Source organism: Cibotium barometz, chromosome 25 (assembly GCF_041138505.1).
Source record: "Cibotium barometz isolate CiBa-2024 chromosome 25, ASM4113850v1, whole genome shotgun sequence".
NCBI lineage: Eukaryota > Viridiplantae > Streptophyta > Polypodiopsida > Cyatheales > Cibotiaceae > Cibotium > Cibotium barometz.
This window is the reverse complement of record NC_141070.1, coordinates 8,671,536-8,689,127: the sequence shown is the minus strand read 5'-3', so window position 1 is coordinate 8,689,127 and position 17,592 is coordinate 8,671,536. Positions and strand designations below refer to the sequence as shown.

Sequence of the window (17,592 nt, the reverse complement as noted above, 5' to 3'; positions counted from 1 at the left end):
CCGAATGTGCGATTTCTCACATCATACAGCATGTATGAATGCCCAATTGCACAAATACATCAAAAGTCCCAAATTTTGACATCCAATTTCCTGCAAATTGATCCTAATTGTGACCAATGTCACCCAATTTTGCCAATTTTGCTCAAAAATTGAGCAATTTGGCACCTGTACCTGCTCAATTGATGATTGTACTTGCTCAATTGCAAATCCCAAAAAAAAAATTGAAGCATGTACCTCTGCAATCAGCTGATTTTTTGTTGCAGAAAATTATTGCTTTGTAGTCGGGCAGGTGCAGGCGTCGAATTTGAATGGGAGAAACAATTAGGGTTAGGTTTTCATGTGTGGGAGACATACACAGAGAAGAAGGGAGAGAGAGAGAGAGAGAGAGTTGTGGGAATAAGTCAACTCAATAGCATTGAGTGTGTGACTCCCCTATCACACATGTATATTGCACTAGTACACACAGTGCACTTAGTACATTAAAAGTACTAAGTGTACTATGTACTATAACTTATGGGCTTGTACACACTATAAGGGTGGGCATAATGCCTTTACCCCAACAGCCAGGTAGTCTGGAGCCTAGTGGACTATCACATGCCATAAATCCAAGAATTGTCCACACATCAAAAACAACACACAAAGTCAAAGAAATTCAAACATGCATCGGTATGCAATGCACATGTAAAGATCCTCATGTTCATGGATTATCCTGTTTGGTTTCATCGAAAACTGTTCTGAGCTATCTAGCTCCCAAAGGAAATTGCTCAATCAATCATCAGGGCCATCTGGTCACGAGGACCGCCCGAGTGTTCATCAAGGCCATCTGGTCACTTATGACTGCCCGAGTATTCATCAATAATCATATGGGCCATCTGGTCACATTGACCGCCCGACTATGAAATCCAACACAATCATCTGGGCTATCTGGTCACTATGACCGCCCAACTGTGAAATCCGAGGCATCTGGCACAAAGGCCGCCCAAATACAAATCTCACTCCTTGGGTCATTTGGTATGCAACTGACCCAAACTAGAGCATATACAATTAACTATTACATAAGAAGAATAATGATCAATTACATTGTAGAATATATATACAATGAAGAGGGCTAGAGGTACAATCCCTCCCTCTTGAATTTGTCTTGTTCGCAAGACGTCTATGCATGTACTTCTAATACATTTGGACCAACCGCTTCCTCATAAGCTCGAAGTATCTCCGGATAGTCCTTAAAGTACTTCTCTGGCATCCATTTCGCATCCAAAGGTGAATAATTCTTGAATTTTAAGAGGAACTTTCTAACCACTGTCTTTCCCCTTTTTCTCAGAGAATGGAATACAATCTATTCCAGGTGCAAAATCTCTTCTTTCTCTTTCACCTCTGGTGGATCCTCCAATACAGGCTTCTTTGGGGGCAGTCCCATATATAGTTTCAAATAAACTGACATGGAAGGCATTATGTATCCTCCAATGATATGGAAGGTCTAACCGATAACATACATCGTTGATCTTCTCTGTAATCTGAAAAGGTCCATAATACCTAGGAACAAGCTTTGCTTTAGACTTCCTGAGTCTTTCTTTCTCGAATCTCAACAAGAGCCAATTCCCTTCTTCAAAAGAGACCTTCCTTCTATGCTTATTTGTAGCTTTCTTTTGCTTGGCTTGAGATGTCTCAATAGCCCTTCCAACCTGTGCAAAAGTTGTATCCAAGTCTCCAACAAACTCATCCACATGGAAGATCTCTTCCTTGGTTCTAAGAACGGGCAACAACAATGGTTTCCAACCTGTGCAAAAGTTGTATCCAAGTCTCCAACAAACTCATCCACATGGAAGATCTCTTCCTTGGTTCTAAGAACGGGCAACAACAATGGTTTGCCATAGATAATCTCAAAAGGAGCTTTGCATATCGATGAATGAACGCTATTATTGTAAGCATGTTACATTGGTATCAGAGCATCAGGCTCAGCAAAGCTAAACACTGAATCAGTCCCATATGATGGTGTTCAGGTCCAAGGTACAGGAAAGTACACGGATACGAAGCCCAAGGCAAGGAACACAGAAGCGGGAAGAACTCCCAGGAGGTTTGTTGGTGGTGTTCCACAAAGCCAAAGGGGATGGCAGTCCTGTGAGCCAGATAGGTTCTCGGGCAACGATCCCAAGGGAGGTTTATCCTCCAAGGGTGATGTGAGAGTGCCAGACTCATTTCTCACGAATGAAGACCAAGACGGTGTTCAGAGTCAGGGCAGGAATGGATTGTGGACTAGATGGAACAGATGCATAGATCTTCGTCTGAGACAGAGTGGTTTGGAGAACAGGCCAGGTTTTCAGAGAAAAAGGGTTGCCAGGGATGGATGATGACAGTGGGACTTCGGGAAAGGATTGGGATGATGATAGTCATCCAAGAGCAGGTTGGATTCCCGTCATCAAGTTTAGCAGAGGGGGATGTCATGTGCATGATCAATGCCATGGACAAACTTCAGACGCTGATCCAGAAAAGGCAGCCAGATAAAGACTTTGAAGAACCAGAAGTGGAGCACAAGAGGACAAAGGTGGATTTAGAGCAAGGCCTGGAGGGGCTTCTAGACCATGCGTTAGGAGCCAAATCAGGGGGGGTCGGCTGAAACGGAGGAAGGCTGCAGCCAGCGCATCTTAATCAAGGAAATATTCTGGTCGGGCAGCGCTGAAAAGGAAGTTGTGGACTGTGGACTGGCCGACCAGCAGTCAGCAAGTTGGCCAAGCGTGGAGAGGTCCTATAAAAAGGAACCATGTGCTCATTGTTAAGGCATTCAATCCTTTAGGGATTGGGTCCCTAGGTTCCTATAGTAGGACCAGATTTTGGATGTTTACCACCTTTTATGAAGACAGCCTAGGGCTGTAGCAAAGTACCCTTTTTGTACCATATCAATATAGTGAATTTCCAGCATCTCTCTCTCTCTCTACTCTCTCTACTTATCTGCGTTTTGCATCAGCAATGTTCAAAGTGGTGTTTAGGGCTGAAAGAAGACCCTCAGAGCTTCCGCGTGTTACAATGGCCCAAGTAGTGAATTTCTAACAAAATGAACTCACTCTTCTTGCCATTCACATACAACTTGTGCTTCCGCAGTTCTTGAAACACAATGTCCAAGTACTTTCGATGCTCTTCCTCATTCTTAGAATGCACAATCATATCATCGAAGAAAGTAGGAAAAAACTCTCTATGTGGTCGAAATATTCTCTCCATCATTCGGTTGAAGGTAGCCGGGGCATTGGTAAGACCAAAAGGCATCACCAAGTACTCATAGAGTCCAAATGTTGTCCTAAATGTGGTCTTGTGAATGTCCTCTAGAACAATCTTGACTTGTTGGTAACCACTCTTCAAGTCAATCCTGCTAAAGATGGTGGCTCCATCCAATTTGTCTTGGATGTCATCAATCCTAGACATAGAAAACATGTTCTTCACAATGATCTTAATCAATGCACATACGCCAAGAACCATCCTTTTTTCTGAACCAATAAAACTGGAGAACAATAGAGTGAAGAACTAGGTCTAATCAAACCCTTCTCTAATAACTCATTCACTTGCTTCATAATCTCCTCCTGTAGTGCCTGACTCACACGATAAGGAGGTCGGTTAGGAGGTAAACTTCCTAGCATGATGTTCTTCGGGTCTCTCTGGAGGTAACTCTCATGGTAGAGTATCTGCAAAACAGTCTTCATATTTCTTTAGGAAATCTTTCCTTTCATGATCAAGAGTAGGGAGTTATTCATCACTCTTAGATTCCGTACGATCCTTGACATAAGCCAAGTACGAAGAAATAGATTGCTTTATTGTTTTAGGAACCTGTACATGACTGATGAGTGGAATAGAATTCCCCTCAATTCCTACATCAAAAGTTGCGTTCTTGCCTTTAAAACGAAATCTAATCTTGTTTCCAACCCAATCAATTTATGCCAAGGCATACCCAAAATTACATCACAATGTCCAATTTTACCAACAACAAAGTTCTCACGATCCACATAATCCCCAATCTGTAAACGAAGCTTTCCCAAGATAGAGGTTACTTCTGCTGACATTCCTTCAAAAGTGGCACCTACAAAAATAGGAGCTCCTAATCCATCGAAAGGGAGGTTCATAACTTCAACCACTGGGAGATGGATATAGTGAGGTATCAAAATGAATAAGCACAGGTTGGTTAGCCACTTTGCCCCAAGCCTTGAAAAGTTGCCTTCTCTTTGGTGGGGTATCATCTTGATGTTGAAGTTTTTTTGGTAGTGCGTTGGTTTGAGGCAGCTTGGCTTCTTGCTTTGGCTTGTCGGGACATTTTACAACCATGTGTCCCTTCTTTCCACATTGGAAACATTTTCCTTATTTGACATATTCTTCAAGTTGCTTGTGGGACAATTTCCTTCAAAAAAGTGAAGGTTTGTCCCCACTCCTATCCTTCTCTTGGAGCTCGGTTCTTGACTGGGATCCTGCTTTAAACCTCTTCTCTTGAGATGGATCTTGGTTTTCATTCTTAGATTTGCCCACCATCCAAGGCATGTGCAAAGCCTCGGCTTGTAAAGCTTTGTCTTGGCTTCTTCCAAGGATTTCGGACCAGCCATGTACACTACGTGCATAAGCTTAGGTTGAAGTCCATTCAGAAACTTGGGCATCTCCATTAGCGGTGGAATAGGGTTATAAGAAGTAAACTTCAATGAAACTACTGAAAAGTTGTTAAGATAAGTTGCCACATTCTCATCGACTTTCTGCTTTACCTCATCCCATTCTTTTTGCACATCTGCTTCCAAGTTCAAGTAGAAACTTCTTGTTGAACATAACCTTGAAGTCAATCCATGTCTTTGGCTCAGTTCCTTATTGTACCACCTTTAGCCACCAATTCAAGGTGGCATCCTTCAAACACATGTGAACCATATGAAGCTTGGACTTTTCGAAGAAGTCCTCTCCTCCAAAAAGCGGCATTAAATTGCTTAACAAAGGATAAAGCTTTTTGAGTGTCCTGCTTACCATAAAAAGCATCGAACTTGACACTCTTCTCTCCTGGCTTGAAGTCTACTTTGCCGGTTGTTGAAGGCTCCTTTGCCTTTCTTTCCCCTACTTGTCCCAAAGAGGCTGCATCCGAGAGAGCAGGCCTAGGAATAGCTTCCCTGTCTCCTCCGCGGGAAGCAGATCTCATGGCTCTAGATCCTTCCGCAATGGTGACCCCTTTGACACGAAGATAGGCTTTAGGAGCTTCAACTCCTTCGGCTTCAGTAGCTCTATCCTTGATGAAGTCTTCAAACATTAGAGCCCTTCTTTGATCCTGTTCCCTTTTGGCTCTCCAAGCAAGAAATTCTTCATCTCTGAGCAAATGCCTGAATTGTTGGAAATCATGGTACTCTTCTGATGATATGGCTGCGGTCTCATGAGTAATGGATCGATGACCCTAGTTCCTATCTTGAAGTCTTGGATCAGCCTCATAGTTGTTCCCTTCATTAGGCCCTTGGTTGCCCTCTACTCTCGACATGGTTCTGTAACCCCAAGAAAGATTCCTCAAGAGAAATCCTGCTCTAATACCACTGTAAGCCCAGCGGGGCGTGCTATGACAGATTCCACCACATATCCAAGAGAGAGAAGGATAGAGAGAGAAGATAGAGAGAGGGAGAGACAGAACGGTTTAGGGAACTTTACATAGGACACGCACTGAGCGGGGAACAGGCTCTGTCCCCTTTCAGGAATTTATTCAAGAACAATTCACAGGCTTAGCAAGCCAGGATCAATACATCAATGAATACAGAAGCAAACAATTATGCCTACGTAGAAACCCAAGTTGAAGTCGATGTCGATGTTGAGGCACGAGAACCTGATACCGAGTACACCACAGGTATGGCCCACGAGAATCTCTCACTGGGCTAGTACCAATCGAAGTCCAAATCCAAATCCAGTGAACTCCAAGCTCATAAACAAGATACACAGTAGATAGGTGTAGTTGACGAAGTATATGATGTTCAGCTGTAGGGTTGATACCCAATCCAAGAGTAGAAACAGCCGTCAACAAGGTCATATAACAGTCGGGTGGCGCTGATGACAGGTGGCAGGCGGCATTGGTAGCTCTGTCAGGTAGCGCACAGACAGGTAGCAAAACTGGTTGGCGCACAGGTGGCTGGTGGAATTGGGTGGCACACATGCGCTTCGCGGCAGTGCTGACAGAAGGCAGCAGCTGCCACAGGTGCAGACAGGCGGTGATGGCTAGCATAGACATGCGATGATGGCTGGCGCACGCAGCGCAAAGAGGTGGCGCAGGCGGCAGCGGCGGCAAACAACTGGCACAGATGGACGGCACGTTGGGCGGTTCAAATGGCGCTTGGTTCAGCACAGGCGGCAACACTGGTGGCTACATCAACTATAGGCGGCGACACAAAGCAGATTAGCAGCCAGCAATGAAAAAAACCCAAATGGGTTGATGATAATGATGATGACTTCCACGCTTTGACGGTGATTAACTCCACCTTAATGATGTTCTTCATGCCTTGTCCATGGTGCTTCAAGAGGGGTTCATGCTTCTTTTATACCTGAGGAGGGAATCCTGCTTTTTGCCAGAAAGCTATCCACACTTTGTCTTTTCCACCTTGCTTTCCTCCTTTTACTTTTTAATAATAAAATATTACTCAAAAAAGGCCAACTTTTATTAAAGTTCTTGTGCTTTGCTTTTTTGGCTTTAGGACCTTGCTTTTTGGCCCTAGAGATGCTTTTTGAAAAAGCGGCTTTTGCCATTTGGTTCGGTCTAATCTCCTCTTGCTAGTGGTGCTCCTAGCTCACGGTCAACTCAGTTTGACTTTTTACTTTGCTCTGCTTTTTGACCAAAACTGGTGCTTTTCCATGAGAAAACTTTATGGTCCCTATTCCCATGCCTTCTTCTACCTCTCCAATGTCCGGGCAAGGGTTCCATCATATGATTAGTGCTAGGAGGGCCAAATAGTTACATTACTATAAGCCCAGCGGGGCATGCTATGATAGATTGCACCACGTATCCAAGAGATAGAAAGATAGAGAGAGGGAGAGAGAAAAGGGTTTTAGGAACTTTGCACAGGACATACGCACTGAGCGGGGATCAAGCCCTGCCTCCTTTCAAGAATTTATTCAAGAAAAATCCACGGGCTTAGCAAGCCAGGATCAATACATCAATGAATACAAAAGCAAACAATTATGCCGATGTAGAAACCCAAGTTGAAGTCAATTTCGATGTCGAGGCACGAGAACCTAATGTCGAGCACACCACACCACGGGGATGGTCGACAAGAATTTCTCATTGGCCTAGTACCAATCCAAGTCCAAATCCAAATCCAATGAACTCCAAGCTCGTAAACAAGATACACGGTAGATACTTGTAGTTGACGAAGTATATGATGTTTAGTAGTAGGGTTGATGCCTAATCCTGGAGTAGAAACAACCCTCAACAAGGTCGTATAACAGTAGGGCGACGTTGACAAGTGGCAAGCGGCGCTGGCAGCTCTGTCAGGTGGCGCACAGGCGGAAGGCTGAACTGGGTGGCGCACATGCGGTTGGCGGCCGTGTTGACAGAAGGTGGCGGCTGCCAAAGGTGCAGACAACAGACAGGCGGTGCTAGCTGGCGCATGCAGCAGTCGTGAGGTGGGGCCGGCTGCAACTGGCGCAAACAGGCGCCCATGGGCGGCTCGCTCTGGCGGTTAAGGTGGCACTTGGTTCAACACAAGTGGCAACGGTTGCGTCAGGCAGCGGCGGCGGCGGCGCATAGCAGGTCAGCAACCGGCGATGAAAAAACCCGAATGGGTTGACCATGATGATGATGTCTTCCACGCTTTAACGATGATAAACTCCACCTTAATGATGTTCTTCACGCCTTGTCCATGGTGCTTGAAGAGGGGTTCATGCTTCTTTTATACATGAAGAGGGAATCTTGCTTTTTGACAGAAAGCTCTCCATGCTTTTAGTCTTTTCCACTTTGCTTTCCTCCTTTTACTTTTTGATAATAAAACATTACTCAAATAAGGCCAACTTTTATCAAAGTTCTTGTGCTTAGCTTTTTTGGCTTTAGGACCTTGCTTTTTGGCCCTAGAGCTACTTTTTGAAAAAGCGGCTTTTTGCTTTTTTGTCCGATTTAATCTCCTCTTGCTAGTGGTCAACTTAGTTTGACTTTTTTCTTTTCTCTGCTTTTTGACCAAAATTGTTGCTTTTCCATGAGCAAACTTTATGGTCCCTATTCCCATGCCTCCTTCTACCTGTCTCAGGCAAGGGTTCCATCATGTGAATAGTGCTAGGAGGGCCAAATAGTTACAACCAAACCTGTGAACAATGGTCCAAATAGCATCATTGCCTTGCTGAGTACGAGGCAAATCCATGATAAAGTCCATTGCAATACTTTCCCATGGCTACAAGGTAATAGACAGTGGCTGAAGAAAACCTGGAGCCTTTTTCCTATTAAACTTGACCTTCTGGCAAGTGATACATGCACATGGATATGCCTCAATATCCTTGCACATAGTTGGCCAAAAGAAATAGCGCTCAATCATGTACATAGTAGGTATCATACCTATATATGGAGGAGCATGGCACTCATCAATGACATTTTGCCTCATGCTTGACACAACACATAGGTAGTTATTCTTCATGAAATACCTCTCTTTGATCACATAAGAGGCATGTGCATGTCCAGCCACTAAATCAGTCCATATATGCCCAAAAACAGCATCTGTATAGTACAATTCACGCATGGCAGACAAATCCCCATGTGAGGCAACTGACACTGCAGCCACATCTGGCTTTCTGGACAATGCATCCGCCACCACTTTCTTCTTTCCTGGAGTGCATAATCTGAAAATGAAACATAGACAAGAAGTTTGCCATCCTCATACGCTTCTCCGAAAGCTTTGTTTACGTCAGGAATTACCTTAGACTCTGATGATCTGTCTTGACCATAAAATCAGTCCCAAGAAGGTAGTGTTTCCAAATAGTCAAGGCATGAGTTATAGCCATTAACTCCTCCTTATAGATGCCTTTGCATCATGCAAACGATGGCTCTCATAAGCTACGGCATGTCGTCCTTGATTTAGGACAACCCCAATGCAACTTCTGGAAGCATCACACTCCACACAGAAAGATTTCTACAAGTCTGGGATGACTAACACATGCCCCATCATAATGGCATCCTTGAGGTGAATGAATGTCTCTTGCTCATCAACTATCCGTTTGAAGACTTCCTTCTTCTAGTGAGCTCATGCAATGGCGCAGCAATCCATGCAAAATGCCCGATAAAATATAAGCATGAACCCAAAAAGCTGTGTACTTCATGTATGGAAGATAGCTCAAGCCAATTGTGAATGGCTTCAATCTTTGCAAAGTGCCTGATAAAATGCCTATAATATAAGCATAAACCCAAAAAGCTTTGTACTTCATGTATGGAAGATAGCTCAAGCCAATTCCGAACAGCTTCAATCTTTGCACGATCCATCCTCATGCCATCCTTCGATGCAATGTGCCCCAAATAGTGAATCTCGGAAAGGAAAAATTCACTCTTTTTCACATTGATGAAGAGCTTGTGGTTACAAAGCTCTTCAAATACATTGGCCAAATAGTGGCGTTGTTCTTGCTCATTCTTGGAAAATACCAAGATATCATTGAAAAACACACGTGTGAATTTCATGGAAATGCAATCCATCATTCTATTAAACGTGGCCGGGGCATTCGTGAGACTAAATGGCATAACAAAAAACTCATATAACCCAAATGACTTTTTTTTGTACATCCTGTGGTGCCACATGCACTTGGTCATACCCACTCTTAAGGTCAATGCAGTTGACACGTGCAAATCCATCAAGTTTATCGAGGATGTCATCTATGCACGGGATTGGAACCCAGTTCTTGATAGTAAGCTAATTTAAAGCCTAGTAATCCACACATGGTAGAAACCATCCTTCTTCTATGCTAGCAAGACCGGTGAGCAATATGGCGAAGAGCTTGGCTGAACCAAACCTCGGTCCAATAGCTCCGTCACCTATTTCATAATATCCTCTTGATGTGCTTCGCTTACCTTGTATACGGGTCTATTTGGTGGGAAGCTATCTCGCACCAAACCAATGCAGTGATCCTTGGGTCTCTCAGGAGATAACTCTCCTGGCAATGCATTTGCAAAACAATCTTTGTATGCATCTAAAAGTTTCAGCCTATCACTCGTAAGAGTGTCTACGTGTACATCATCATTTTTAACATTTGCAGAAACACTCTTTTTCATTGCTTTACTAATTTGAACATGAGATATAACTTGGATGGAGTTTCTCTCTTAGCCAACATCAAGAACATGTATGTGGCCCCTATGCATAAAAGTAATCATGTTTGTTTTATACTCCTTGTGTGGCTCAATGTCATGATGCCATAGCTTTCCAACAATACATCACATCCCTACAATGGTGCAACCAAGAAATTCTCATGATCAAGATACCCCTGGATGCGTATGCGCAACTTTCCAAAGATAGGGGTCACTTGCACTTGCTTGCCCACAAAAGCAGCCTCCACTTCAATATGGGGCCCATGTCTCTTACATCAATGTTCAATACAGATGCCATCTCCAATGATGCCATAGCTTTCTAGCAATACATCAGATCCCTACAATGGTGCAACGAAGAAATTCTCATGATCAAGATACCCCTGGATGCGTATGCGCAACTTTGCAAAGATAGGGTCACTTGCACTTGCTTACCCACAAAAGCAACCTCCGCCTCAATATGGGGCCCATGTCTCCTACATCAATGTTCAATACAGATGCCATCTCCACAGAAATGAAGTTATCTGTGGCACAGACGTCAAACATAAAGAGTGCGGGCTGATCCTTGAGTTGTCCCCAAGCTTTGCAAACCATCCTCTCTTTGTCCTCATTTCTTGTATTCCCTTTCACATCGGGAATGGCATGCACATTTGCCTTTTGCTGCTTCTCATTGTCCTTACTCTTACGCTTAGGACACTCACGAAACATGTGATCTTTGCTACCACATGAGAAGCATTTACCTTCCTTGGCATATTTTTGCTCAGGAGTGAGGCTAAACTTTTGCTTTTCTTGAGAGGCATCCTTGGGCTGCATATTTTCAGCCTTCCCACCACTCTTTACATCTTTCACAAAAATTTTAGCATGGTATCCGCTCTTTTGCTGGTTATGACCAGCCCTCTCTTTACCCTTGAAAGCATGGTCTCCTTTATCAGAACGCTACAATTTATGCTCCGGCAAGAGTGGCTGCTATATAGTCCTGCAAGGTAGCATTGTGGTGAGTATCAAGACGGGACTTGTAGACCAGTTGAAGTCTAGACTTGAACTTCCTTTTCTTCTTGCGCTCACTCACAAACAAGAGTGGCGAGACCTCCAAATAGATCTTCCAAAACTTGTTTATATATGTCTACACGGACTCATTGTCCTTCTGCTCAATCTTATCCCACTTGCTTATGATCTTCTCCACAGCATTGGGAGGCAAGAATTGTGCATAAAATCTCTCTTTAAAGTCCTCCCATGTCTAAACGGGGCTGCTAGAGAGCTTTTCCGTGATCCACCAATGGGCAGCCGAGCCCTTTAGAAATGTGCTTACATGGAGAATCTTGGATTTCTCAGAAAATTTCTCATCATTGAAGATAGTATCAAACTAGGCTATAAAAGCCATTGCCTTACTTGCATCATAATCACCATGATAGGCTTCAAATTTTACGGATTTGTTTTGTTACCTGCTTCAAATTATTTAAGCCTCTTGGCATGGTGACCCTCATCTGCATGCTTTCTCTTCCTCTTATCCAATGGGACAGCAGTAGGTGCATGCATAAGATCCTGGCTAGAAACATGCGGCACGGAGCCATGTGCTCTATGCGATGGTGACCCGTGCAACGGGGGCCTCCCAATACTTGCATTTACATAAGGGTCCATGCATGAGACTCGTTCAAAATGTTCTTACTCAGTGGCATGAGTGGCAGGTGAGATTTAATCAGCTTAGGCTGTCCCAAAATTATGCACAACTTTCAGTCCATGAGGGGGCTCATCTCTAGCCAATTCCATAGGCAAAGTGTGGCAGCTAGCATGCCTATCATTTTCCCCATGGGGACTCAGAGAGGATACTCCACCCGACATCTTCGTATCCGAGAGATTCTACAGAGATAACGGAGTGCCCCTCTACAAGTAGTGGACATGCAAAGCCTCTATACAGTCATAGATATTGAGGACTTTGGTCCCCTAACATTGTATCACTATAGCTTGTACCATTGGCACTTATATGGCTGTTTATCCTCGGCTCTAGTCAGGTTTTTAATGTTTTTTCCATGATTCAGTTGCTTTGGGAGTCACTACTCACCGACAGTCACGTATTGCCTTCCGACGCCTTGTGCGAAGGAAGAAGCGGGCCTTCCTTGCTCAGCTAGAGCAGGAATTATACCAGCTGTTCTTGAGCCAGGATTCGAGGGAGGCTTGGCGTCTGTTTCATGAGTCCTCCCCTGCTTTGGCCATCACTTCTACAGAGGTCTGGGGTAGTTATGCAGCATCTCTATATACAGTTCCTGGACAGACACCTTTTCCTGACCCGCCAGCACCATGCCCACAGACATGTACTTTCTTTACCGCAGAGATGGTAAGGAAGGCCATTGATAGGATGAAGACTGGGAGAGCATATGATCACGATGGATTGGTTGCTGAGCACTTTATTCATGCGAGAGACATGCTGGCAGAGCTTCTAGCAGTGATGTTCAATCGTGCTATGTGCGAAGGCTTACCCGAGACTTGGAGTAGGTCCACCATCGTGCCTATCTTCAAGTCAGGGGACCCTATGGAGCCAGGTAATTATCGCACTATTATGATTGGTCACACACTAGCTCGATTGTATGCATCCATTCTTGAGCAGCAGTTGAGTAGATGGGCAGAGAGAGTTGGCATTCGAGCAGAGGGACAGGCAGGGTTCAGGAGAGGTTTCTCTACTCTTGACCACATCTTGACTCTGCGGGCCATTATTGAGGAGGGCAGGTCGCATGGGCGACGGATTTATTGTAGCTTTGTGGACTTCCGCAAAGCATTTGATACAGTGCCCAGAGCCAGATTGATGAGGCGATTACAGGAGATGGGGGTACCCACAGAGCTCATATGGGGGATTATGGCTTTATACAGATCAGTTGCAGGACAGGTACGCACCCCAGAGGGGGTCTCTACTTTGGTTCACTCCACTATAGGAGTGAAGCAAGGTTGCCCGTTATCTCCTTCACTGTTTGGTATGTATGTGGATGAGGCTTCTGACTACATTGAGAGATTGGGGGACAGAGGAGCCCAGCTAGCAGGTACATGGATCCCACTATTGTTATATGCTGATGATATTGTGTTGATCTCTGACTCTCCTGAGGGTATGCAGCGTCATCTGGATGCTTTACATGAGTTTGCACATGATAGTGGATTGACTGTCAACCTTGGCAAAACCAAGGTTATGGTGTTTAACACCACGCCACAGTGGGTTAGGCGATCAGCTTCCACATTTACATATGGGCAGGAGATTGTGGAGTATACAGATGCATATACATATCTTGGGGTAGTATTCAGTGGGCCAGTGTTTTCGATGAGGAGAGCAGCAGAGACTAGATTGACTAGAGCACATGCAGCCCTGGGTGGTTTGGAGAGGATGTGTTCGCAGGTTCAGTTTCAGGAACCTCGAACGAAACTCTGGCTTTTTGACACTCTAGTGACATCAGCTATGCTTTATGGAGTGCAGATATGGGGACCTTCAGTGGGCCATCACAGCGCAGGCGGGTGGAGAGGTATGGAGAGGCCTTTGGTATCTATGATTGCTAGGCTTATTAGAGCCAAGGCTGTGGTACCTCATGAGATTATTCGAGCAGAGCTGGCGGTTGCCCCTCTGGTGATTGAGGCTCTTACGAGATCAGTCTCCTACATACATGGCTTGTGGGATCTCCCCCGAGACAGATATGCACGCCTCGCCCTGGAGTCCTCCCGACAGTTGGCTTTACAGGGAGACACGGCTTGTTGGTATGGACAGATGACATCTTGGTTCCAGGCACATGGTTTTAGCATGGACAGATTGCCTCCCTTCCAGTATTCTCTGGAGGCACCCTCTCTCACTCTTACACGGACAGAGATTACCAGACTCATCCGTCAGGATTTAGTTCAGCTGGACATTAGGAGGACATGGATACAGCCGACTGAGGAGCTGGGCACGAAGATGGCTTTCTACAGAGAGCATTTTCTTCAGCTCACAGCAGATGGTTTTGTGATCAGACCCAGTTACATGGATGTACACTTGTCTCATGCAGTACGATGTGCTATTGGTCAGATTCGCACATCCTCACACCAGCTTGAGATTGAGATTGGCCGATATAGAGGTATACCAGCTGAGGCCAGGATATGCCGAGTATGCCATGGGGAGCCAGAGACAGAGCTGCATTATATATGCCATTGTACTGCATACTATGAGATACGTGGTCGTTTCCACTGTTTATTCAGAGAGGGTTTTGGACCACTTTCCAGAGTCATGGGGTACCAGGACCAGAGGTGTTTGGGATTGTTCTTGCTTGAGCTGCGGAGACATAGAGATAGCCTGCTTAGGCGCACAGAGAGCCAGACTCAGACGCACATTACAGACTTCTTTAGTCCGGCCATCACTGCGCCAGATGGACCACAGCAGCAGCAGGACATGGATACCGCCCACACCAGGGGTACACTGATTGATCGTGCGATTGAGCTTGGGTGGTCCAGACGCCCACGACTACGGAGGAGGGCATCCCAGCATAGACGGAGGTTGCAGCGGCAGATTCGGATTATTCTTGCGAGGCATGCGAGACACCCAGTCAGGGTGTTGACCACAGAGGATATTGAGGAGATCCGCCAGTGTCCGATGCGGCACATATTATGAGATGGAGGTACCTCCATAGTGTACCTTCCAGTTCCAGTTTCATTTTCTAGGTGCCAGTAGTATCATCTTTATTTTTCATTTTCTGGGTTTTTTTTTATCCAGACATTGTATCAGATCCACCATGATGTAACTTTTGGTCTCATAGGTCATTATGGCCTTTTGAAGACGTTAATATAACATTTCATTTCATTTCATTTCTCTCTCTCTCTCTCTCTCTCTCTCTCTCTCTCTCTCTCGCATCTTAAGGGTCCATACACAGCAAGTTCCTGTGACTTAGATCCCCTGCGCCATGGCCTCATCTCACATCTGAGGTGATGAGAACCTAGGCAAATGGCAGAAATTATGCAGATGACACACTGTGGTGCTGGCTATGTCAAATAGTGGGTTGTCCTTCACCCTCTCCGTGCAAAAGAATTGGTGAATGAAGAATTGAGAGTGAATCCATTCTGCTTTCCTGACCTGGTTATGCGTGGCCTTTTCAAGAAAAGCCTCATGCACATGCTGGAGACCTTGCAAGTCTACAAACAATTCTGATGATTTTGAAGACCTATGATGTTTCTTGTGGTGAAGGAGAGGATCAGAGTGGTTAAACCATGCATTTTTTTTAAATCAAATTAACTCCATTTTACAACTATTCTTTTTTTTCTTCCTGTTCTATCTAGGTTTGGACTAGTTTCCGTCTCTGGTGGTAAAGGAGAGGACCAGGGTGCTTAAACCATTCATTTTTTAAAATCAATTTTACAATTACTCTTCCCCCCCCCCCCCCCCCCCCCCTCTTCCTGTTCTATCCAGGCTAGGACCAGGAGTTGCACCAAAAGTCGTTGCCCAAGGATTTCGATGCATTGTAAGCAACCAAGATGTTTGGTACCTGGATCATTTAAATGTTCCCTGGGAGAGCTTCTACACAAACGAACCCTTAACTAATATCACAGATTCTTCAGAGCAAGAACTTGTATTAGGTGGAGAAGTATGCATGTGGGGTGAAACAGTTGATGCATCAGATTTACTCCAGACTATATGGCCTCGTGCTGCTGCTGCTGCAGGTGGGTGAAATAACTCTTGCCAAGTTGCAGTACTTGTTTTCAATAAGTCGTTATCATTCTATGTGCAAACTTATGAAAAGTTTACATACATGCATGGCATGCATACATACACACACACAGACATACAACCATTCATGGCTGCATGCATGCATGTCATACATAAATACATTACATATGCATGTCTGTATGTGCGTGTATAGAGAGAGAGAGCACTAATACTGTGTGGTTATCAAGCACAGAGCGTTTGTGGAGCCCCTTAGACTATACTGCAAACAGCATTGATGAAGCCGAGGCGAGACTTGAGTACTTCCGGTGTTTGCTCAATCAGCGGAACATTGCAGCAGCACCTGTAACTAATCAGCTGGCCAGAAACCCTCCGACAGGCCCGGGTTCTTGTTACTTGCAATGATTATGAATGATGGTTCTGTAGCTGAGAGCGGAGATTTGTGTTGCAGACTGATGTTCTTATAAATGTGAAACCTCTTGCAGAATTGGTGGAAGGCAGTGTTGCTGTCTCCTGACAGGAGATGATAAAATATATATATATAGTTATGCTCCTCTCATGAATTTAAGGGGCTCTCTTATTTCAGGTGCATTGGCATATATTTTGTTTTATTACTGATGTGATAAATGGGGGCTAGATTAACTAGTTAACGCGAAGGGACTAGACCAAAGCGTAACATGAAGTCAAGATAAACGAAAGCTGTCAGGTTCTTCAAGGGGACAACCACATGGCTTTGTCATAGCTAGTAACGAGATATTTAGAGGCAGTATATGTATATTCAGAACATTTCGTTTTGGTAGTATATGTATTATTCAAAACATTTCGTTTTGTTAGTATCAACAATTAAGTGGCCACTTTTTTAATTAAGGTTCTCTCTCCACGCTCGCTTGCAAGCAACAATGTCTCAGCATATGCTGCCCTACCTATGTGCACTTAGCCGCCTCGCTGCAAGGAGATCCAAGCGTATAGCGCATGGCCCAGAGCGCGCATCAGCTACCGGACCTCTCCACATGAGACACACACGCTTAGGGAGACCTCTCGGCCATACTCGTCAACCCCATGCTTGACATTTTGGAGAGTGGTATATCATCTACTTGGAGCTGATGTTGCTCCCATGTTTTTATGTTCTTAGTGTTCCATGGACAGTTTTGTATCACCCCAGTGAGAGAGCTATATTTCTTATTTTCCATTCCATGATGAGATATGCCATGGACATTATTGTACCACTTTAGTCTCATAGGTCCATTGGGTCTTTAGTAGACGTTTAATATATCTTTCTTTCTTTCTTTCTCTCTCATTGGTTGTAACTTTTGTCGGATAGATCAATTTGGTCTCTTGGGATAGTTTCCTACGACGTTAAAAAGTTCTCTTCTCTTCTTCTATTTTTTATTTAATTTATATTTTATTAAAAGCTACTTTTTATTCTTTATCTCTCGCTCTCTTTCTCTCTTTTAATTTGTATATACACATATACACATACTTTTAATTTGTATATACATGTGCATTTATAAAATAAATAAACACTTACACATACTTTTAATTAATATATAAACATGTGCATATACCTATATACACGTGCATTTACTTATATATACATGTGCATTTACAAAATAAATAAACATGTACACACATATACTTTTAATTAATATTAAATTTTAATACGTAGGGATGCATGGTGAGG

At 44.2% G+C, this 17,592-nt stretch overlaps 1 protein-coding gene across 1 annotated transcript in view; it reads left to right on the top strand.

The window, feature by feature from the left end:
- Nucleotides 1-17,197, top strand: part of LOC147624213 (beta-hexosaminidase 1-like) — a 66,821-nt gene extending 49,624 nt beyond the window's left edge. Inside the window, exons 7-8 of the mRNA XM_086820037.1 lie at nucleotides 15,657-15,907; nucleotides 16,147-17,197. Coding sequence (XP_086676163.1) covers nucleotides 15,657-15,907; nucleotides 16,147-16,316 — 421 coding nt within the window. The 3' untranslated portion in view covers nucleotides 16,317-17,197. The remainder of the gene's footprint in view (nucleotides 1-15,656; nucleotides 15,908-16,146) is intronic.
- Nucleotides 17,198-17,592: the final 395 nt, after the last annotated feature.